This window comes from Sycon ciliatum, chromosome 4 (genome assembly GCF_964019385.1).
Source record: "Sycon ciliatum chromosome 4, ocSycCili1.1, whole genome shotgun sequence".
NCBI lineage: Eukaryota > Metazoa > Porifera > Calcarea > Leucosolenida > Sycettidae > Sycon > Sycon ciliatum.
This window is the reverse complement of record NC_088646.1, coordinates 33,872,853-33,895,422: the sequence shown is the minus strand read 5'-3', so window position 1 is coordinate 33,895,422 and position 22,570 is coordinate 33,872,853. Positions and strand designations below refer to the sequence as shown.

At 47.6% G+C, this 22,570-nt stretch overlaps 2 protein-coding genes across 2 annotated transcripts in view; one reads left to right on the top strand and one right to left on the bottom strand.

Moving 5' to 3' along the window:
• Window positions 1-1,487: 1,487 nt before the first annotated feature.
• On the top strand, window positions 1,488-21,420 carry LOC135815788 (crossover junction endonuclease MUS81-like). The gene is made up of 18 exons (XM_065329128.1): window positions 1,488-1,875; window positions 4,195-4,270; window positions 5,337-5,393; window positions 5,681-5,784; window positions 6,067-6,156; window positions 9,751-9,840; window positions 10,901-10,981; window positions 13,606-13,694; window positions 13,964-14,389; window positions 14,793-14,842; window positions 15,242-15,608; window positions 16,090-16,196; window positions 17,267-17,315; window positions 17,697-17,734; window positions 18,127-18,204; window positions 18,642-18,760; window positions 19,042-19,155; window positions 20,122-21,420. Exons 1-18 carry the CDS (start codon window positions 1,729-1,731, stop codon window positions 20,593-20,595), a joined length of 2,556 nt encoding a protein of 851 aa, XP_065185200.1. The 5' UTR covers window positions 1,488-1,728; the 3' UTR covers window positions 20,596-21,420.
• Window positions 21,409-22,570, bottom strand: part of LOC135815787 (dedicator of cytokinesis protein 7-like) — a 33,168-nt gene continuing 32,006 nt past the window's right edge. The window contains exon 52 of the mRNA XM_065329127.1: window positions 21,409-22,442. Within this exon, the coding sequence (XP_065185199.1) occupies window positions 22,391-22,442 (52 nt within the window). The 3' untranslated portion in view covers window positions 21,409-22,390. The remainder of the gene's footprint in view (window positions 22,443-22,570) is intronic.

The following is a 22,570-nucleotide window of genomic DNA, read 5'->3' as shown; positions in this document are numbered from 1 at the left end:
GAAAGCCACAAAAATCAATATGTCCATGGACAAAATGTTGCAGGCTGAACCATTTCACAATTCAGCACCCGATGGAAATTTCGGTACCCGTAATTTCGAAAAAGTGGCTCCCCAAGGGCAAAACCAAGACGCAGTCTATCTTGTGTAGCCAAGATACCTCCAAATGTGGTTCTTAAACATATGACGAAGAAAATGCTTAGTATCCTCCTTCCAGGAGGCTTCTTTGGGTCAAAAACCAAATTTTTTTACCATTTTTTTACCGAAAATCAAGAAATTGTACACTCACTAAATACACCAAAATACCTCTTATATGCCTGGTGACCCTACCTAAAAACTATACCAAATTGAAGAAGAGACATCACTCCACCATTCTATGCATAAAAAACAGGGTGTCCATGGACCTTTTATTTTTACTTCTTTAGGTGGGAGCCTCCTTAAGTACCATATAAGAGAAGTACAGCCAGTGATATTGTCATGTTGAAATACTACAATTTTGACACAAATTACACATAACACGAAGCCAGGTTTTGAAAAATGTAAGTCGTGTATCTGCCCCATTTCTTCTTTATGACTTGCACAATGGTCCAGTCTGCCTAAATAACACATTTATAGCAGGGGTTATGTACCATATTAGAGAAGTACAGCCAATGACATTGTCATGTCTAAATACTACAATTTTGACACAAATTAGACATAACACGAAGCTGGTTTTTGAAAATTGTAAGTCGTGTATCTGCCCCATTTCTTCTTTATGACTTGCACAATACACCAGTCTTCCTAAACAACACATTTATAGCAGGGGTTAAGTACCATACAAGAGAGCTACATTGTACATCTAGTCATACTGTCATAAACAGCCAGCATTTTTCCTGCAGCAGTCACACCACCATCATCATTATTTCCAGGGAAATCCTCTTACATTGTCAGCTCCTACGTCGTTAGATACAATGTAGGGGGCTGTAGGACCGGCTCGTCAAAGATAGAGAACCTGAACAAGCGTGCTCGGGACGTCTCAGCAATCGTAGTATGCCTGAGCACTCCAATAAAAACTTGATCAATGGCAAAATCGTTCCCCACAGAAAAATCATACTTTGCGGGTCTCGCGTTGCACGCTTGGAGGTGAAGTACAGAAGGCGAGTCGATCCAAGTATGACCTTTCGGACTGGACTGGACTGAACTATTCCAAAAATAACAACGAGGGGTCACGGGTGCGAGTCAACCCCTGTGACACGGATTTCTGTGCCGTGTCACCATGGTCACCTCCCTAGTTTGAGTACGACTCCCTGATGTACAGTCAGTAGTGTCAGTATCATTTTTGAGGAGAAAACATTTCCTTCCGTGCTTTTTGCGGGAAATCTGAAACGGGCCGCGGGACCATGTAATGCACGGGGAATCCAGCTGCGCGCGGTGGGCCTGGGGCCAGTGGGGGGCATGTAGCTAGCATGCAGTGACATGTTCATCTAAAATTCTTCATTCATTCACGCATGCATGCTTCGTCTGAAATCAAGACAAAAGTGTAAAACTGATCCACCAGTCTTTTCACAAATTTCAGGAGTTTGTTCGACTCCAGCTGTTCTCGTTGACTTGCCGCGGTGCTATGATCATAAGGACGGCTGCTGCATGCTGGATTAGCCTTGCGGAGGTGCCAAAACAGATATTTTTTACCGAGCTGAGTTTGTGTACAATGTAGCTTGTTCTGTGAGTGATTTGAATAGTCAATGGGTGAATATGGCAACATTTGCAGTGGGCTCCCGAACTAAACGGAAGTACGAAGCCAAGAAGGGCTGCGCGAATCCCCTGTTCGAGGAATGGCTGATTGAGTGGCGGGATGATGCTAGAGAGAAAGGTCACCCTACCCACTTTGGGTTTGATCGAGTGAGTTCATGTTTAGCCAGGAAACCTTCAGTGCAGCACCATGTGCACACGTATATACACACATACCATGTGCACACGTATATACACACGTACTAGTACATACACACACGGGCAGTACACACACACACACACACACACACACACACACACACACACACACGTGCACACACACACACACACACACACACACACACACACACACACACTTTCACTCCACGTCCACATACACACACACACATCAGGCCCTGGTTGTCACTGGACCAACTCTGTCTCTGGCTCAGGTCACCCCCTAAGATTCTCTAAAACTGGGGAGAAAAAATTCTGGGTACATACATGTACATGTACAGTGAAACCTGTCTAAGGCGACCCCTCAAGGGACGAGAAAAAGTGGTCACCGTGACGCGGGAGGGGGGGGGGGCGTGGCCAGGTGGTCTTCTTATCCAGGTTCAGTGGGTCAGTGACCATATCCACATGTGATACATCATTTTGATCAGACCTGTCCTCAGACCTGTCAAATGTCGTGCATGCACCATGTACATCTACACTTCCTGCACTGATGTGTAGATCTACCATGCCTGGTGCACCATGCAATGCGTACATTTACATGACTAGCACTGTGCAACGCTCTCGGGTGGGGTGGGTGGTCGCCGGTCGCGTTGAGCGAGTGGTCGCCTTATCCGAGGTGTTTTGAATGTGAATGCGTCCGTGACAAGGAAAAGTGGTCGCCATATCCGAGTGGTCGCCATTACAGGTTTACTGTACATGTATTATCGATTGTGCATACATACATACATACATACATACATACATACATATATACATACATGTACATGTTGTTAGTTTGACAGCATGACCCATACATGTACATGTATGTGCATTCACCCATAGTGGGCCATACATTTGTACATTGATATCCATGCAAAATTATTCCCTGTAGTTGGCTCTGAAAACTTGTGAAAGGGCCAAATTCTGCTATTTCTGACCGGGATTTTTCGAAAATTGTCCGGGGGAGATCCCTCGGACCCCCCCCCTCAAACCGGACCAACTTCGCCCACCTTCGGCGGGCCTGCACATACACACACATACCATGATACCGCAGCAAGGGAGAAGAGATGAGAGCCACCCTCACTATAATTATCGAGTTCTTTGAAACAAGAGGTGTCTAAGACTTCCTGCGGCTTATGATCAGAATTGACTACTACAAAAGCCCTGCCCACACGGTTTAAAGTCCACTACCCGTGTACGCGCCCGGGCGCCGCATGCCAATACTCTTGTTCCGTTTTCTAGCCTACTAGTATCTGTGTGAACGCCCACGTGCGTGTACGATACGGTAGTACATGTATAGTTACCCATAGTCCCTTGCAGTGGTTGATGAATATCTTGATATGAAAACCAGTCCGATTTCACGTATCTGAAATAGCGCCCGTGTTCTGGACCGTCACGGTTTCCGCCTCGGGCTTTTAACGGACTTTTACTGCATGGGTTACCGTACTTGTGCATCACCCTGCTATCATGACGGTAAAAGTAAAAACAACCTTTGAAACTGTGAACTTTTTGAAATCTTGAGTTTGATGCAAACCTTGCTGGAAGTGCAGCCGCATTGCAGTTCACCGAAAAGTAAGAAAATAAGTTTACTGCATGTTGCAACCAAGCTCATGCGTTAATTTTTTGTATCTACACATTGGGCATGCGCGGCCAAGATCGCAACATGTGTGATGCTGTTGTTGTTGTTTTTTTTGTTTTTTTTTGTTTTTTTTTAATCGTAAAGTACCGTTGATCCGCCCCGCTCTAATGTTGAACCGGCGCATGTACTGCTGTACACAATACGTGCCATTGCAGGATGAAAATGTGCACAATCCAGCATGCCAGGTCTGATCTTCTGCTTTGTTGTACACTGCTGGCAACTGAAATCCGACCCCCTAGCGGTGCGTTCACATTCTAGCGGTCTCTGTTTCGTAGTTTTACCATCCCGTGTTGGGTCTTTGCGAAGTGAGCGCACCGCTCAGGGGTCGGATTTCAGTTGCCAGCACTGTACTTGTACATCGTACTGCACTTGAGCGACTTGATCTGATCCCCCCCCCCCCCCTGCCGAAAAACCAGCTGGGAAGCGACACGGAGTGGGATCAACGGTACTTTACGGTGCATGTAGCAGCTACTGCATACGCCAATCATGTGTCTGTAGTTTTACTCGTAGTCAGGTTTTCAGCTTTGTAGTGTAGTGACACTACATTACCGTGAATCCTGAGTGAACGATCCCTTCTTGTTTCCGTGGATGGCCGCCTTACTGATCCGTGTTGTACTTGCTGTATGTCGTTCTAGGCATTGAAATCACTGCGCCAGTTCCCACTGCCACTGAAGAATGGAGCCGAGGCCACCCAACTGCTCAAGTTCTGGGGTGAGTAAAGTGCAACAGACTTACTGTAAAAGCCAGTGCTGGTAAATAAGTATGTAAAGGGCTCCAATTCAAAACGAGATAATCCATTTTGTGGAAATTTCAAGAAGTGCATTTTTTCATTTGTTCTTTTTCGGTCTGCACTGCAGCATCAATGACTTATCGCGTTTTGCAGAAAAACACAAACTTCAGGCATCATGTTGACTGGGATGTATCGCGCTTTGACCCGTAAAACCGACACACAGACATCCGTGGGGTGAAAACGAATTCTTTCGTGACAAAAAAACGCAAAAGCTCCGGTTTGGTCTTCATCGCGTTTTGAATTGGAGCCCTTCATGTAGAGTCTGTACTGATTTTCACATTTAGTGGTCTAACCCGTACTAGCTTTCGCGTGGGGCACAAACCGATTTTCGGACCTGACTTGCGCTTAATGGAGCAGTTATTTTTCTCCAGCGAATGCCGTAGCATGCACATGTACATGTTCATGGCATGATGCTACGTTTTGCGTGCACGAACCATACCGGTATTTATTCCGGGCAGTGTGTTATCGGACTAAGCTTGACTTCAACAGAGTCAAAGGCATGACCGGGTATATATGTCGGGCATGTACTTATTTACAGACCGTTGCGGTTTTCTTTCGGAAATGCAAGGCAATGAGTGTTACAAATGCTAATAAAGTGACAGGATAACGTGAGGGGCTCATTATGTCTACCAAGTTTTGTTGCCCCCCAGAAATGCTAACTAGGAACACTGATTCCAGCAGCCCACATTCAGCATGTACATCAGAGATACTGATAGGCATTCTCCTAGGGCGGAATGAGATGGGCTGCATTCTTTTGCTCTGCCAACACTTGCTGGATGTGTCTCACTGACATAATATATGCTTTGTCACACCTACATCCTTTTGTTTGTTTGTCCTTTGTCCTTGTGTCCTCCTGGCATCATCGGTTTTTAGTAGGGCAACATACTAGTACTCTCCAATAAAAACATGCCTTGAATGTTGTTCCTCTTCCTTTTTCTTTCTCTCGCCTTCCCTCCTTTTGCAATATGCAATGTTCATTTCCTGTAGGTGATAAGCTGGGTAAGATGATTGACAGGCGTATTCAGAAGTACGAGGAAGAGACTGGTAGGTTCGGTGTATTTTCTGCGTAGTTCTCGTAGGTCTTAGCTCCATGTGCTTGGTAAAGTTAGTGTTCCCTGTCAATGAGGATGTTATACACAATTGAGTAGGAAGCAGATTTTCCCCAGTCCAGCTGACTGTGGCATCACACTTGATTTGATAACACATGGTCAGTTGATACTGTACATCAAACATACATTTGCAGTGTATTGAAGTAATGATATTACAACTTTTCGGCGCTGCCAGTTTGGTACCATGGTTGTCTGTCTGTTTGTCTGTCTCTCCGTGTACAGGACTGAAAGTCAATCAAGGCGTGTCTGCGCTGGAGCCCGTTGAAAACAGGCTCAGCATTCCGGCACCTCCGCCTGCAGCGAGCGCTGGCTCAACAGCACCCAAGGTACATGCACTGTGGGCTTGGTCATCGTGTGCGTAACAAATACAAGTTATGAGATACGAGTGTGCACAGATATGCTGTCTTTCTCTGGTTGGCTTTCATGATCATTTCTGCATTCCTCTGCAGCCATTCTCTTCAAGAAGAAACATGCGAACCCCGCTTTATTGGGTTTCAACGGTGTTTCTGTATTGTGAACCCCGCTTTTATTGGGTTTCAACGCTGTTTCTGTATTGTGAACCCCGCTTTATTGGGTTTCAACTCGGGTGTGTCCTTTGTTGTTCTCAGGCCAAGGCGCAGCGGAAAAAGAAGACTGCAGCAGCCGCAACTGCCGACACGGCTGACCTTGGTACTAGTGTCGCTCCTGCTCCCACCAAGGTACGTGCCCCCCCCCCCCCCACCGCCATACAAACAATGCGGGTGCATACAGGGACTGCAAAACATGTAATTCTAGGTGAAACATGTCATGCTCGGTGTATTAAAATTTCAGTGTCGGGGACCTGCGGTTTTCAGGTGTAGCGTAGAATTAGGTGACCAACATTCTCTTCACATACAGTGCATACCCTAGTGCCTTTTAGGTGTACTGTAAGACTTGAACCTCGAATGAGGAACTAAGTTTGGCGTTTTAACAAAAAGAAAAATCCATGGAGAAACTTTTCTTTTTATGCTATTCTTTCTCTGCTCTGTTCTAGAGAAATAGAAAATGGGTGTGATGGGAAGGTCGTTCAACTTTGTGCCTGCTTTGTAGGAGAAAATTGCAAATCGTTTAACAGTAAAACTTTCAAGTCTTATAGTTATAATTAGGTGCCTGCTTTCTTTAGTTAGAATCTTTACCTAAATTGCCTAAATTTAAAAAAATCACGGTTCGCGTTATACCGTAAAAGCCCGTGTATACGCCCACCCTCCGTGTACACGCCCAGTCAAGGGAAGTCAACACTTTTGTTTCGAAATAGCGCCCATGCCCATGTATACGCCCAGGTATGCCGGAAACACCAGTACAGTGTACACGTACAGGTACTGATACCCAATACTTACTGCTATCCCTATTCCAAGTATACGCCCGGTTCCAAAATAACACCCGTGCCCTTGTATACGCCCAGGAAATCGAGGCTGCTATCCTATATGCCCGGGGCCTATACACGGGCTTTTACGGTACTCAGTTAGGCCACAACCACACTATGTAAAAATTACAGTACAAATTTCCGTGCATATCTAAGTACAAGTCGATACGCAGCCACACTACACTTTTCGGTCTGCATAGATGACGTTTTCACGCGACCAGCACGTGACGTTGTCGTACCAAAGCATGTGCCATCGCTGGAAAAGACCGGGAAATTCAAAAACAATGCTGATGCTATGTACGACGACCAGGTACAAAAAATGTTGTACACAGGAGATGGAGCGCGAAAGCGACGAAAACGACAAACGTGGCTTTCTACATGGGTGCGCCAGTTGCTGAAAACCTCCAAAGCGCATTTTGCATTTCGCACGTGTCGCCTTGACGATTTCTACTGTAGTGCCATTTGTACGTGATTTTGTACCTATTGTGGTTGCAGCCTTAAAGACTGAGTACAACGCGACTGGAATTTAAGTTAAAAACCTAAAATATTGCGTTTAAACTTATATACAGCACCATTGTATTGCACAAGTCAACTGTACAGTATTCATACAGAAGCACTGCGTGCGGGTGTGATAGTGGTGAAATGCATGAACGCGGGTGGTGCATGGGTCTGTCTGCATTCAACCCTGGTTAAAGAGGACTTTCCAATGAGTCATGCCGTGCAGCCTGCAAGGATTTGGCTTATTGGCTTACGTTACGTTCATGCAATTCGATCAGAAGAGCTTTGGCCTAGTACCGACGACCCTCTCCAAGCAGAAATTTGCTGAATCTGTGCTATCGGCGAGGTCTGATGAGTGGCAGCTAAATGGGCACTTTATCTCCAGTATTCCAGCACCACGGCACTGACATGAGACTCTGCCATCGGGATTAGCCCCCATGAAAGGCTACTCTGGATTAACTACAAGACCTGAGTCCGAAACACCAAAGCCTCTGTGGTTCAGATGGTGGGACTCTACATACTGCCACCTAGCTACATCTTCATGCTCGCATCCCCATCGAGTAGCATTTGACGAGAATGTAATCGGCTGCGGGTAGCATATCGTCTTCATAAGAGAGATGGATGGCTGGCTTACGTCAGATTGTGCTGCTGCCTTAAACTTTGACGCAGTGATGCGACCTGCCCTGTAGTCGAACCATGCCTTTGACTTTGCCTGGTCACGACTGGCACTCTCTATACTTGCAGCCTACTCTGCGGTAGTAGACAAAAACAACTCTTCGCATCATTCAAGTAGGGCTTTGTATCTGGCAGACAGTAAGCTCTCGTCATAAAGGTCACTCAGAGGAGGAGGACATCCAGTGGCCAGAGCAGGTACACGCTAATCACTCAACTCAGGAAGAATGGAGAGGATGGCATGTTTGTTATGATGTGCTGCATTTAGGGAATAGAAGAGAGCAACAAACTCATGATCAGTGGGTGGCTTTATTGCAGGTTTCGGCCCGTACGTGCGCTTAAGGGCGCCATGCTCAAACTTCTGGCCAGGTGAAGCAAAATCGATATCAACTACTCTCTTGTACTCTACCTGCTTCATCCCAGGTTCCAGTCACTGGCAAGGTGCAGACGTGCAATCCACATCACCGTCAGCCAACGGGCATCCAGTCAAAACAACACTGCAGCAACATTGGAGCATGCCTCTTCCAGGCCCGCAATGCATGTGCAGTGAGCACCAAGAACAGCTGCCGACTTTTCGGCGGCTATCCAGGAACGGACAGGCTCCGCGGAAACACCCTGTCAAAATATATATTTCTTTCTGCAACGGATGTGGCAAAACACGAAACCGTCCCAACCCAGCCAGCAACGAGAGACTTGTAGCCATCAGGGCTTTTGTAGGCCTTTAGGGACTTTTCTAATTGTCCGCTTTAGGGACTCTTGCATATGCGGACTGGGGAAATTCACTAAGTAATTATGCACGTCTGGATACTCCACGGAAGGGGGATTGGCGGGAAATGTATCGTTCACGGGCAAGTATGGGTCAATGCAATGGGAAGTCAATTCCCACCCATTCGGTTCAGATTGTTGTGGTATCGCTTCTTGGCATCATAGTGGACGTCAGGGCTGCCATAAACCGAGGAGTAGCTACGGCTGGACGTCACTTCCATTGCTTACCCGTACTGTTCGCCACACAATGGCACGAGGGAAAGTAGAGATACTATTTCAAAACTGCTGCATCACTATTGGAAATACGCGCCAATCAACTCCTTGTGGTCATCCTCTTGCCACCCAACAGATGTTATCGTACGTCAAAGGACTTGCAACGCGAGTGATCTCTGGGTAGACACCGGGAAGACATTGAAATGGTGACTAATGGAAAGTTCTCTATATGACGAACCGGTAGTGATGCTATCTGGCCGATAGCTTATAGCAGGGAGTTGTACAATAGTGTACCAGTATTTTACAACTCCCTGGCTTATAGTGTATCCGTTTGACCACTAGTTAGCCAAGTAGCACAGTAGCACAGTGCACTGGTATGTGTTACAGGCGGATAGGTGCAGTTATGGTTGGTGAAATCTGACCATTGGCTTGACGCCTCACATCCCGTTCAAGAGCACCCAACGGCGGCCAGTGCTTGTCGTTGTGTTTTACCTGTCAGTGTTGTACTTAGCAGCACACATGATCTGTGATTATCTGTGACTGTGCAATGTGCTCACTGTACTATATACAGACTACAGAGTATAGTCATCTAATGCTGAGAGATTCTGTTTGGGTATGATCCTTGTTAGCTAGCCACCCCTTCCCGAACTTGTTCTCTTGTTTGCAATGTCTCCAGTGCGTAGGGCACAGCAATGTGAAGCATCCTTGCATGCTTTTAGCTGACCATTGAGTTGACGAACATTCTCTATTTATTCTGTTGCAGAAAAAGAGGGCAACAACAGTACAGGAGTACGTTCCACAGCATGGGTCCGGGCCGTATGCAATCCTCATGGCTCTGCTCAAAGCGTCGCGGGTAAATACTTCAAATGGATACTTTGCATAGTGTACATGTTCTTGGAGACTGTGAATGTTGCTTCTTGTCTTTTTTCTAATCTGAACCTTGAGGGATTTGGATCCTACTCCAATCAAGTAGCCTTCTATGTATATTAATTTTGTCGGTAATCTGGAACAAATTTATGGCATTTTAGCGTAAGACGAATGTTGGAAATCAGAAATCCGGAAATCAACGATTGTTGGTTGGTCTTTCTTTGCCTCCGTACTCCTGGAGAGAAGGCCATGATTTGCGTTGTTTACAAGATGAGTTTATTGGGTCTCCTTTAACTTTATCCTAATGGCGGCCATGTCATTGTGTACCACTGTTATCTTAATTTCTCTTGGTGGCTTTGGGTGCTGGCCTTGTGGTATACATCTGACTAGGCATGACAGTGATTACCGGTACGCCGTTTTGACAATTTGGTCAATCATGCTTTTCATTCTTTGTGTGTGTGTGTGTGTGTGTGTGTGTGTGTGTGTGTGTGTGTGTGTGTGTGTGTGTGTGTGTCCCATATGGTGCAGTGGTATGTGCAGTCGATTTCCAATCGAGAGGTTGCGGGTTCAATTCCCGACGATTATGGTCGCACACGTCTTTCTTCTCTTTCTCGAACTCTTCCTGACTTTTCTTTCATTCTCCTGGGTGGTTACCAACAGCCAGTGTATGCCGGAGTATGTGGTGTGGCGTGTGTGTAGAAAAAGAAAAAAAGAAGAAAAAAGAAGAAAAAAATGGAAAAATGAAAAATAGGGATTCACTGGCCTGAAAAAGTCACTTCAATCAGCTGTGTGGTGGATACCAGGCTAAAAATAGTGGCGGTCAGTTCATCAGCCTTGCAAGCTGTTGAATGGTGTAACTTGCAAGCTGTTGAATGGTGTAATCCCAGCACAAGTTGCTATGTCTAACATAGCTGTTCGCTATCATCGTTTCCGCGATGGGCAGGTCTGAGGTGTGTGTGCGTGTGCGTGCGTGCGTGCGTGCGCGTGTCCTTGTACATGTATGCTCCTGTGTGTTCTATTGCTGGTGTTTTCTGTATCATGACTAGCGTCCCAACTACCCTGGTTACATGGGCAAGGCAGACATCCAACGTGACGCACAGCTGTATGCAACCAAGTCATTGACAAGGGTGAGCAGTGGGCTGATGTGTGTGTGTGTGTGTGTGTGTGTGTGTGTGTGTGTGTGTGTGTGCGCGCGCGCGCGCGCGTGTGTGCGTGTGTGTGAAGTACACAAGAGCAGGGGGAGCCTGTGGAGGATGAACTCGACTACTTTTAAAGCGTCGTGCCTAAGCAACCATCAGGCAGCGGCGGCTCACACCCGGCTATCCCATACTCATATTCTGCAGTACAGGGTGTGAAGAAACTGGAGGGTGGGCATGGGTGTGAGGTTAGATATGATTGTGTGGCTAGTGTCATTCAGCAGTGTGGCTAACAGATGTATGTACTAGTGCTAGTAGTTGTGAGAGGAAGACGAACAGGGAAGTGGGATGTGCCAACCACAAATATCACTGCTTGCTTAAAAGCAGTGATATTTGTGGTTGGCAATCACACTTCCCTGCTCTTCTTCAAAAAGGAGTGATATTTGTGAGCGGCACTTGTATGCTCAAGAATGTGAGGTAGAAATAGCTGCAGATCAGAATAGCGCTGAGATGGGCAAAGGGTTGGGAATGGACACGAAGTCATGCAGCCTGTGAACCTCGGAGCTGATGGGAGATCTTGCCGCAACAAAAGGCCAGAGCTTGTATAGAATTACCGCCACCAGAGCAGGTTCTGTCTTCCACGCCTCACCACACCTATCATGTACATTGGCTGTGCCTAACCCACCTTGCACCTCCTACTAAGCAACCCATTCCCTCCGTGTCCTGCTACTTCCTCCATCGCACCCCTTCACGTGTCCTAAGCATATACGTGCACGCTTACACTTTAAAATAGTGGTGTGCACGGGTAGTCGGGTACCCGTGCTACCCGTGAGGACCTCGGGTACCGAATAGTACCCGAAAACCCGAGGTCGCAGATGACATCATGTACAGTGCACGTGTACAAATAATTCACGCATGTCTACCCAATGCGCAAGGGAAGGGGCCGGTGTGCATTGTGGTCTTACCATGGAAACATTACCCGTGCTACCCGTGGAAAACTACCCGGACCCGATACCCAAAGAAAATGCTACCCGACTCAGCCCTACTTTAAAAGCAGTGATATTTTTTTGTTTGCACGTCACACTTCCTTGCTCTTCTTCCTCTCACAAGTACCAGTACATGCATGTGTTAGCTGCAGTGCTGCATGATAATGATCGCACTATCACATCTAACCTTACAAAGTTACATCCACTTTCAAAACTTCAGTAGTAAATGCCGCTGTCTGATAATCGCTCAAATGCATGAAACTTAGTGTTAGTGTCACCTCACACCCATGCACACCCTCCAGTGTCTTCACGCCCCTAGCAGATGAGCAGGGGATGTACAGATATCAGCTACCCATTATTTGCTTAGTGCATGGAACTTTAAGTTGGAGTTAACGCACTCTCCACATACAGGCATGCACCCGGCTCAGAACACATTGTTTTCTGGTTGGCATATCAGGGATATTGGGCGGAGCAGCTGGCGTGCATGAGGAAGACAGGTCGGCCTGCTCTGCGCAGGAGCTGTGACCCGGTGCACACATAGTGTGTGTGAGAGAGAGAGAGACAGACAGGTCGGCCTGCTCTGCGCAGGAGCTGTGACCTGGAGCACACAGAGTGTGAACGGGTGCACACATAGTGTGTGTGAGAGAGAGAGAGACAGACAGGTCGGCCTGCTCTGCGCAGGAGCTGTGACCTGGAGCACACAGAGTGTGAACGAGAGACGGTCGGCCTGCCGTGGGCAGGAGCTGCGACCGGTAGTGATTGAAATGAGCCAGCTGCGGAGATAGACTGCCCTCACCCGATATAAGTATATTGACAAGAGTTGTGCTGACACTGTTATTGAGGAAATTATGGTGACAGTGACGGAGAGATAGTGATCCCCAGTCGAATGGGGTTGGGAGGGAAGGGGAAAATTGACAACTGACGGACAAACCAGTGAACAGTCAAGTCGTCGGAAAGCAAATGTGACAAAGGAGTCTCTCTTTTCTCTTGCTCTCTCTCTAAAGCAAGATTTGGAAAGCACGCGTGGGAGAGTGGCGCGCGCTGCGCATGCGCATGTATAGCAATGACATCATAATCAGATGCATGATCATCAGACTAAGTATGAGTGGTAGATGTTCCACGTTCGTTAACAGGGCTTAGCGCACACGCTAAACCACCATTAAATTCCTCCTCCTTCCCTGGCTCCCCCTGTTCTTGAGTGAACCACTCCGCCATTATAAGCATTGAGCTCTGTGCTGTGAAAAAGGAATTCCTAAGGTGTAATTTAAAAGCGTATGGTTTGGAACTGCTAAATGGATGTCACATTGTGGTCCCTTCTTGTAGTCCCCTGCTGTGGTCCCCTGTTGTGGTTTGTGACAGAAGTTCACTAGCTGCACTAATTGCACAGACGGCATCTGCCCTGCCATGAGGATCCGTCTGATTGATCTGATTCATCGTTAGTGCCATGGCTATTGGAGACATTGTCACCCAGGCTGTAGTTGCCCACTAGTTGCACTGCCGGGCATTGGACATTAGTCTCTGGCGAGTGGCATATCTCGTCTTTTTCCAATAACTCTACTCCTTGTCGCGGAGGGCACCATGCTTAGGTGAATGTCTGCTATGTTTTCCATCGCTGTTGTGTATGCACAGGCTGATCCCGGATCTTACTATACAGCCTGGTCCTCAACTGGCGGTCTCATCAACAAGAACTTGCTGACAAAGAGTGGCTGTCCAGCTAGGTAACAATTATCATCATCTGTCTTCACCTTCCTATGCACTATGTGTATGTGTGAAGCAAGGGTGTGTGCAGCCCGCCCAATGGGCAGCTACATGTCGCTCTCTGGCGACGATATCGTTGAATACATACCCTGCGTAAACGTGCATTTAGCGTTCGGTTTGAGTGTGCTATAACCGCTGGTTTGCACTTTCTTTCTGTGTTATTTCTTTGTTACTCATGCCTGTCACTGTGATGTGCTTGCATGCTATCCCGTCCTGTACCATCATGTAGATATGCCCTTACCAGTAAAGGAGAGGAACTGGCCGAGAGGCTAGAAGCTGTGGACAACGGTGCAGCACCGTCAGCAGCAGCATCATCATCGCCGTCGTCATCATTTTCACCGCCAGCACCAGGAGCAATGTCTAGCTGTAGTGATGCCAGCAGTGCTCGGTCTCAGTCTAGATCGTCACCGACTGCTGCATCTGTGGGCTCATCATCGTCCTCATTCTCATCCTCCGCTGATTCCTACTACTCACCCCCGCCGGCCAAAAGAAAATCTCCGGCGGCCAAAGTAGCCACTGCGGCGTCATCGACGGCGATGTCAGCCTGCCTCAGTCCTCGTGAGATGGCAGCGCAGGCGGCTATTCGTCGCAGTCAGGCTGCAGCAGCGCAAAGCCAGTCTTGCGCTTCATCGACCAGTTACACCAGTGTAACTAGGTATGTACCAGTATGGTTCTGCCAGAGAGCAAGCCTGAATATGGTCTGTACTCCCCTCCTCTCCTCTCTCTCTCTCTCTCTCTCTCTCTCTCTCTCTCTCTCTCTCTCTCTCTCTCTCTCTCTCTCTCTTCAGTTTTACTCTAGTCTGAAATTGACTTTGAAGCCATTGTGTCAAAGTTGTAGACATTTTCAAGAAGCCTGTCAGATGACTTCGTAGCATGATACTTTCATCGAGGTGTCAGGTCGGAAAAATGCATTTTGCTTTACTGCCAGTTCCTTGACTCGTCAGTTCACTGCTAGTCATGATTCATACGTTTACTAGTAGTTATTATGTGTGTGTGCACGCGCGCGTGCGTGCATGTGCGTATGTGTCACTATGGGTATGTTGTCGTACTTATCACAGAACCTATGGGCAGAGTACATCAGGCAGCAGCCGAAATACTGTTATTGCCCGTAAGCATACTCTGCTGGATGCATGACACCCCTACTACTCATAGCTTGGTACAATTATGTTACTAGCAATGTTAACCATTGTGTGGCCTAGTACACACCCAGACAAGAGTCCATCAGTTGTGCTTACTCTGCAATTCATGGATGGGATTCAATTCATGGTTGTGTGCAGCATACTGTAATAGTTTCTCGTAGACCAGGGTATGGCTGGCCTCCGGATTCACTGCTGCCTACTGGCAGTTGTACTTCAAGCAGCATTTCTGACTGTGTCCACTCAGTGTACTAGTCATGTTCCTTTTTTTTCTGTAAGATTTCCCCATCTGTTTCATTTCTGTCCCGTTTGCCCTTATCTTGTGTGTTACCTGTATCTTGTGTTTCCCTGTATCTCTGTGTACTCTGTAGTAAGTGATGATAGTGATACAGACCATGAGGACCTTGCAGACCATGACCAGGATGCCACTCTAGTGGCAATGGATCATGACCAAGACTGGGATGCCATGTTCTCTAATAATAACGATGTCGACGATGAGGATCTGCCGCTGATCACGTCTGCGGTCAAACCACCGGCCCGTGTGTTATCCGCAGGACGGACGACGGAGACCGGATCTGTGGCGGCGTCGGGGCGCACTGGAGCATCCTCGGCGGTGTCATCGACGATATCTAAATCTCACAGTGCAGCCAGCAGATCAGTAACCACAGCTGCTGCAGCTGCGCTGTCATCCAGCAAGTCTACATTACCAGCAGCTCAGTCAGCATCAACACGTGTAGGGTGAGCATGCTACTTTTAAGCAGGTGCTAGCTGTGTGCCGATGAGGATGGCTGCTTTCAAGTGATTTGGCATATTGGTCGCCCCCACTGTCTATTTGTACATGTACTGTAGCATGTGCTGTAGCATGTACTGTAGCGTGTATTGTACACAAATCATGTACCGTAGCATGTATGTCTCTTGCAATTTGTTTCCTGGACCGTCATGTAGTGGTGATGGATGGTATAGAAGTTGGTAGATTGGATTGAGTTGCTTGCTAGAGGAGGGTTTTGAATTGCTATACTGCAAAATTCATTGTTCCCGTTGCTTCCTTGGAATGGTCAGGTGCATTCCCAGTCAGCCTTAGCAAAACTGAAGTAGGTTGGATGGTGGTAGTCGACTCAGATCAAACATTGTCATCAGTCTATTGTTTGGAGTTGGACCCTATGTGAGCTACTGTCTTGCTTTCTCACTTTTCTGCCGCCTTTTGTCACGGTCACTGCAGGAAGGCTACTGCTACTGCTACTGCTGCAAGCAGTGTACATAGAGATGCCACGTCTTCAGCTACAACACCACAGCCACTCTCTACTCCGACTGTGACTCTACCTGCCGGTACGGGAGCTTGTGTGTAGAGGTGTGGGTGTCTGCATGCATGTGTGGAGGTGATCGGGATTCGTGGCTTTCCTACGTTGTGATTTTGTTTTGTACATATATATATGTACATGTACGGTACGTGTAGAGTAGAACCCGGGTTAGGGATCCACCTAACTCTGCGCGGACATAGCTGGACTCAGTTGTACAGGGATGGGCAAAAAGGTGTGCAAAACGACTTTTGTGAGTAGATGGACCCGGAAAAATAGTTTGGAGCGAAAAAGTTACGGCTTCCTCGGAAACCGACGGGGGACCCCCCCCCCCACTTGGGCCGGAAATTAAATCCCGGTATAAGGATCACCCGCACAGTGTACATGCCAAGTGACCCCCCCCCCCCCCCCCCGGGCTCCGAAGGATCACCCGCACAATGTACGTGCCAAGTGCCCCCCCCCCCCCCCCCCCCCCGGGGCTCTGATCCCTAATCCGGTGTGACCCTTAACCCTGGTTCTACTCTAGTACATTCTCAGTCTCCGGACAGCTACTTGTAGCTGTTTGGACCTTGTTGGGTCTCATCAGCGGAGCTCAGAGTGACTGATTGAACCGATCACAAAGAGGTCCAGTGAACAGCCAAGCCTTTTTTAATAGGTCCAAAGCATCAAAGTCAGAGTGCTCTAGCCATGAAGGACCCAACGAGCTTTGCACAAGGGCAGATAACTTAGCGCAAATATAGCCTGCGCAAACCAGTACCAAATATCTAGCCCTGCTCTAAAAAAACTTCAGTAACAAATGCCACTGTCTGATGATCACTCCAATATGTGAACTTATAGTTACAGCTGAACAGCCCTTCGCCTCCGTTGTTTGTGTATATTGCCCTGCACATTTGTGCATTGAGCACTCTGCTTCGAGCTGCCTCGACCGGCCCTGTTTGTAGCCTGCACATCACATGCACATAGCCACGTTCAGTGTATTTGTACTACAATTTATATATTACAACCAGTGTCGCATGGGGGAACATTCCAACAGCTGTCATTGTTGTCGTCGTCATTGTCCTTGTGTCAAAGTTATTCTCATGTTGTTGTTACTCACCTCAGGTACCTATGACATCATTCTGATTTGTGATGTTTGTGAGCGTCGTGACGGGTGAGTTGTTGTGGCTCAGTGGGCTCTAAGTTCAATGCATGTATTCTTAGTTCATTGCATGGCGTGACCTTTCCTACAAATCAAAAGTCCAGCGTGCAGCACTGCATGGCAACTTCTCCTAAGGTTGACAGTAACATCTGTCCTCTTTGGTACATGTATACCCTTGGCCCTTGCTCATTGGAATGTCCAAGGTGCAACATCTTACACCCTGCCCTACTAGCACTCTACTTGTCTAGTTTAGCTGGCCGTCCTGTGCCAAGTGACCTTGCCATGGCTGTGTGTTGTCTTCACATTCACGATTCGCCTGTTGGCATGTCCTGACGTTGATGTGCTCTTTCTACCACTGTGCACTGTGCACTGTCCCATGGTATGTTTGTACAGGTATTCTGGGCAGATCATGGAGGAACTTGAAAGAAACCGTTAGTAGTGTGTTGTGGTGCCGTATGTTAGTTTTGCCTGCACAAGGGGCGTGGATCTTTTAGATTCCTGTGGATGCAGACAATTCAACCTGACCGAGTCTGACGTAAACCATTAATTTTTTTTGAATTGCGGGGGCGCGGTAGTAGTAATACTCGTCACATGGAGCCTTCGCCTGTTATGTAGTTTTGAATATTGCGCTGCTGTCTTGTCACATAAAATCTGTAAAGTTCTAGCAGTCAGACTTGTCAGGTGCAATGTTGTCACTAACCCAGAGTTGACCCTGTACATGAAGCCTGGATCTGTGGGTCATGAGCATGCGTTTACTTTAGACTTTAGAGTCTGCAGCCATTATGTCGTGGTGAATACTGGATATCGCTCGGTTTGTGTGCAGATGTGCGCTTTGAGCGGCGCAAGCTACACGTTGGTGACTATGTGTGGATTGCACAGGAGCGCACACAGCCTATACCAGGTACATGTGATGGAGTGTCGGTCATTGACTTTAAATAGTTCATGTTGCTCATGCATATCACATACTAGTAGTAATCCTGGACTGCTTCTGTAATGTCCATGATAGTACATGCACTAGTACTGTGTTTGTGTGTGTGTGTAGGGGGGGGGGGGGGGGGGGTGACTTAAAATAAGGCCCATGTACATGCATGTTTGACAAGTGTGATTGCTATCAGGTTGTTAGATTGGTGTCAGACTCTCCTGGCAGATTGGAGCCTGAAAAGGCACAGTGTAACCCGATCCGTGCCTCAACAACCAGCCAAGTTCAGCAGCTGTTCTGACTGCTCCTATATTCATGGTTATTACGGTTTATACCTCCTTCCCGATTGCCATAACCTGCTTCTTTTGTTTGTCATGTGTGCTCATCTTGTCATGTGTGCTTTATCTTCTCCGCTACAGGGCAGCTGCGACGGCCAGACCCGCAGGAGCTGGTTTTAGACTACATCATCGAAAGAAAGCGAATGGATGACTTAGCTGCCAGTATCATTGGTACTAAGGACCGCTATCGAGAGCAGAAGGTACGCGCGCGTGTGTGTGTGTGTGTGTGTGTGTGTGTGTGTGTGCGCGCGCGCGCGTGTGTGTGTGGGTGTGTGTGTGTGCGTGCGTGCACGCGCGCACGCACGCACGTGTTGGGATTCACTGCAGTTTTGTTAGTAAGGATTGCCTGGGGTTTCATAGTGATCATGCTTTACTCTACATATACAGTGTACTGCTGATGATGTCATCATGTGTTTACTGCATGTACTGTACTGGTTTTCACTGCTTGCATCGATGGGTGTCATTTTGTATTGTTGTGCAGTTTCGCATAGCTCAAAGTGGTCTGGCACATCCTATCTATCTGGTTGAGGACTACAACAACAGCAGTCATCTAATCGGAGAGGACGCTCTCTTCCAGGCCCTTGCCACTACTCAGGTAGGTAGCCCTCACTGCTGCTGTATAGGAGTGCAGGACAGTATTGTGCTTCGTCTTGGGAACTACAGGAGCGTGGCAGCACAATCCCAGTAGACTTGTCATGATCAATGGCTAAATGATCCAAGGGGCCCGCAAGTGTATGGGTGTGTGGGGGAGGGGGTTGTATAAGCCTGAATAACACTGCTGTATCGGCGTGAAGAAGATATATTTCTACACCAGTCCTATCCTGCCACTTGTCTGTATCCCTTATCCTGCCAACGCCTGCGATGTTTTAATAGGAAATAGATGCATTAGAGCTAAGGTCTTTCTTTAGTTGCGAGACAGTCTCTTCGTCTGACTGATGAAAGCATGAAAACAAGCAAAGCCATAGTGCATTGAAAACATCCACAACAACATCAGTGGTGGTTTACCGGTATGTAATAATGTTTGTGCAGCTGTTGCTTTTCTGGAGAGCAGCTCCTTGCACCAAGCACTTCTTATGAAAATACTTCGAAGTACAAGTGACAAGAAGTAGGTTGGACACCTCCTGCAGCTAACAACTCTGTGGATGGGAGGTTAACTCCGAGTGGCAATCTTGAGTAACACTGCAATTCACCCCGCTCGCACTCAATCTTCAAGATCATCAAAACAAAATCACATCATACCATCCTCAACTCTTCAGAACCGAAGGAAAAGAAGCTGGGACACACAAACAGTTCAAGAAAAAAAGTTCGAACAGATTCTGATCTCTAGTTGTGGATTTGCAGTGCCGAGGGAAAGAGGATGTGTGCTCTACATTCTTCTTTGAAAAGACAAAAAAACACCATGACATTGACTATGGGTTTTAGTTGTTTGCACGTTGATACTGCAACTGACTTTAGCGCATAACGCGACACGAGAGCACCAGTACCAGCTAGATACGTGTGTAATGGGACCAGTACCAGAGCTAGATACGTGTGTGCCCGGGTTTGTCATGATTGTGCGTAGGTACAAGATGGCTACTACGTCAAGCACACCAGCACGGCCAGGGAGTCGGCAGCCTACCTAACTCTCATGTCCCGTCGCCTGGCAAGCATGTATGGTGGCAGCGTGTCGGTTAGTAGCTGCACGAAGGAGGAGCTGCCTCGACGGTGCTCGGGCGCTGGCAATGGTGCGTGCCACACTCGCCTGCTTCGTTTCAGTGACTTCAACGAGATGGCCATCAAGAACAAGGTGATGTCCGTGTCGGAGCTGTTCGCACGCCAGCTCATGCAGGTGACAGGCATATCTGCAGTGCGCGCGGCCAGCATCCTGGAACTGTACCCGACGCCCCGCCTGCTCGTCGAGGCCTATGAGAATGCCAGCGGCGGCGAGGCGTCCAAGAAGAACCTGCTGGCTCACTTGACAGCCGGTGCGGCACAGCGTCGCTTCAACAGTGTGCCGCTGTACCACCTGTACGGTACTGGAGCTAGTGTCACCTAAGCTTGTAGTAAGGTCAGCCATTGAACCAGATATAGTCACCTAGCTGTAGCTAGTAGTACGGTCAGCCAATCAGTCGGATACAGTCACCTAGCTAGTCTAGTCACCTAGCTAGTCTAGTCAGCAATCGAGTGAGATACAGTACGAATGAGATACAGTACGAATGAGTTGTTGCACTTTCAGAGAGTGACGGACATGACAACCCTTCTTCGTACCAGAAGATGCCAGCAATCTCAATCACTGCTGAACAGTTTGTTCGTCTCGCAGTTATTCTCGTGGTGCGGCGGCATCGACTAAGCTAACCTGGTGTCTGGTTCCATCAGACAGTATTAGAATACAGATGCGGCGGCGAGTGCATGCTTCTACAGACACCTAGTCAGGCCATGCTGCAATGTACCAAGCAATATATCCGCTGCAAACACTCCAAACTGCTGATGGCAGACCAGTCACTACTGGTAATATTCATATTAGTTTCTGAAGTATTGCTCTAAGGCTTTACACGCCGTTTAGCTAACCATCCTAGCCCACCACCTCTTGAGGAATCTGCTAGTTGATTACTTTCCTTGCCCTCAGCTGATGACTTCATGAAACACAGCGATACTGGAGTACATGTATCATTGCACGGCCCCGCCACACCCTGCATGCCAGTCATTCTTCGCGAACCTTTTCCCAGTCATACTAACAACACGCACTGTTGCTGCCTAACAAACTGCTAGAACAAACTGCTAGAATGACTATGATGATCAAACACACACAGCCTATAACGAACGCGAATTTACCATCTCCCCGCCATTCAACACAGCTAACATGAATGCGTATTTTTCATCATCCATCTCTCATAAAATGAGCCTGGCGTATGTGTGTACAACATAGAAATTCCAGACAAGAGGGGCACAATGCAGTATCAAATACTAGGGCGAAAGAAAGACAGGGATGAGTTCTTGAAGGGGAGGAGCACAATTCTGGTTGTTCCTCCAGGGTTAGAATGTGGGTTGATGAATTTGGAAATCTGCAAGCATGGGTGCCAGACCGATGGGCATGCCTACCCGCACCGCTCTCTCTCTCTCTCTTCGCTCTCGTTCTGAGTCGCCTGTCACACCGGAGTGTGAGCATATGGGAGATGGACGGCCTAGGAAATGGTTCAATGGAGGTAAAACTGATCTAATTGGTATACACAGTTTGAGTGGGATCTGCACAAGGACATATACGGGAGGAGGAGCAGCTGAACTGTGGCAGTGGCAGCGTGGCAACATGACAGAAGCAGCAGCAGCAGCGGCGGCGGCAGCAGCAGCACATCACAACTAGCCTGTCAGCGTCGTCGTCGTCATCATAACTTAACTGAGAGACACTAACCTGCACTAGCATTCCTGCGGTTCAGTAGCTAGTGAATGCATGTTTGTGGATCAGCAGTTCCTATCATGGAGAATATATGCATGGGGCAGCAAGCCAAGTATGTATGGCATCATTACACCAAATGAATTGACAGCTAGTAGAAACAGTAGGGGGTCTCATCTAATCACAATAATATGTACAATGGTAAAATTCAAACAATGGCCCAGCAGGAAAATCAGATGACCATCTTCCTGGTTGATCGGTCGTAAAATTCGATCAATGGCCCAGCAGGAAAATCAGATGACCATCTTCCTGGTTGATCGGTCCCGAACGCTACCCATCAGTGCTTGCGGGGTGTTTGCATTCGTACCTGATCAAAGTGTCACAGTAGTTCAGCGGTTGTTTCATAGCACATCAGTGAGGCGTCAGTGACAGTGTAGCTGCTGTGGTCCAGTCCGGCAGTCAGCTAGAATCTCTGATTGCTCGGCCGTGCTATGTTATGCAGGACAGTCTTCTCTCTGTAGGTACACATGTGCATGTACGGCGGGAACATGACCAATGTAAGACCAAATTTAACTACCGTTTACTTATTATGTAGCTCGTACATTAATTCTACGAAGAAAAGGTCATAGTTCATTAATTTTAC

Excerpts from the sequence above, each read along its gene's own strand:
- LOC135815788 (XM_065329128.1), top strand. The coding sequence starts at position 1,729 with ATGGCAACATTTGCAGTGGGCTCCCGAACTAAACGGAAGTACGAAGCC. Across the intron at positions 18,205-18,641 it reads GCGCACACAGCCTATACCAG|GGCAGCTGCGACGGCCAGAC; the intron begins GTACATGTGATG and ends TCTCCGCTACAG. Across the intron at positions 18,761-19,041 it reads ACCGCTATCGAGAGCAGAAG|TTTCGCATAGCTCAAAGTGG; the intron begins GTACGCGCGCGT and ends ATTGTTGTGCAG.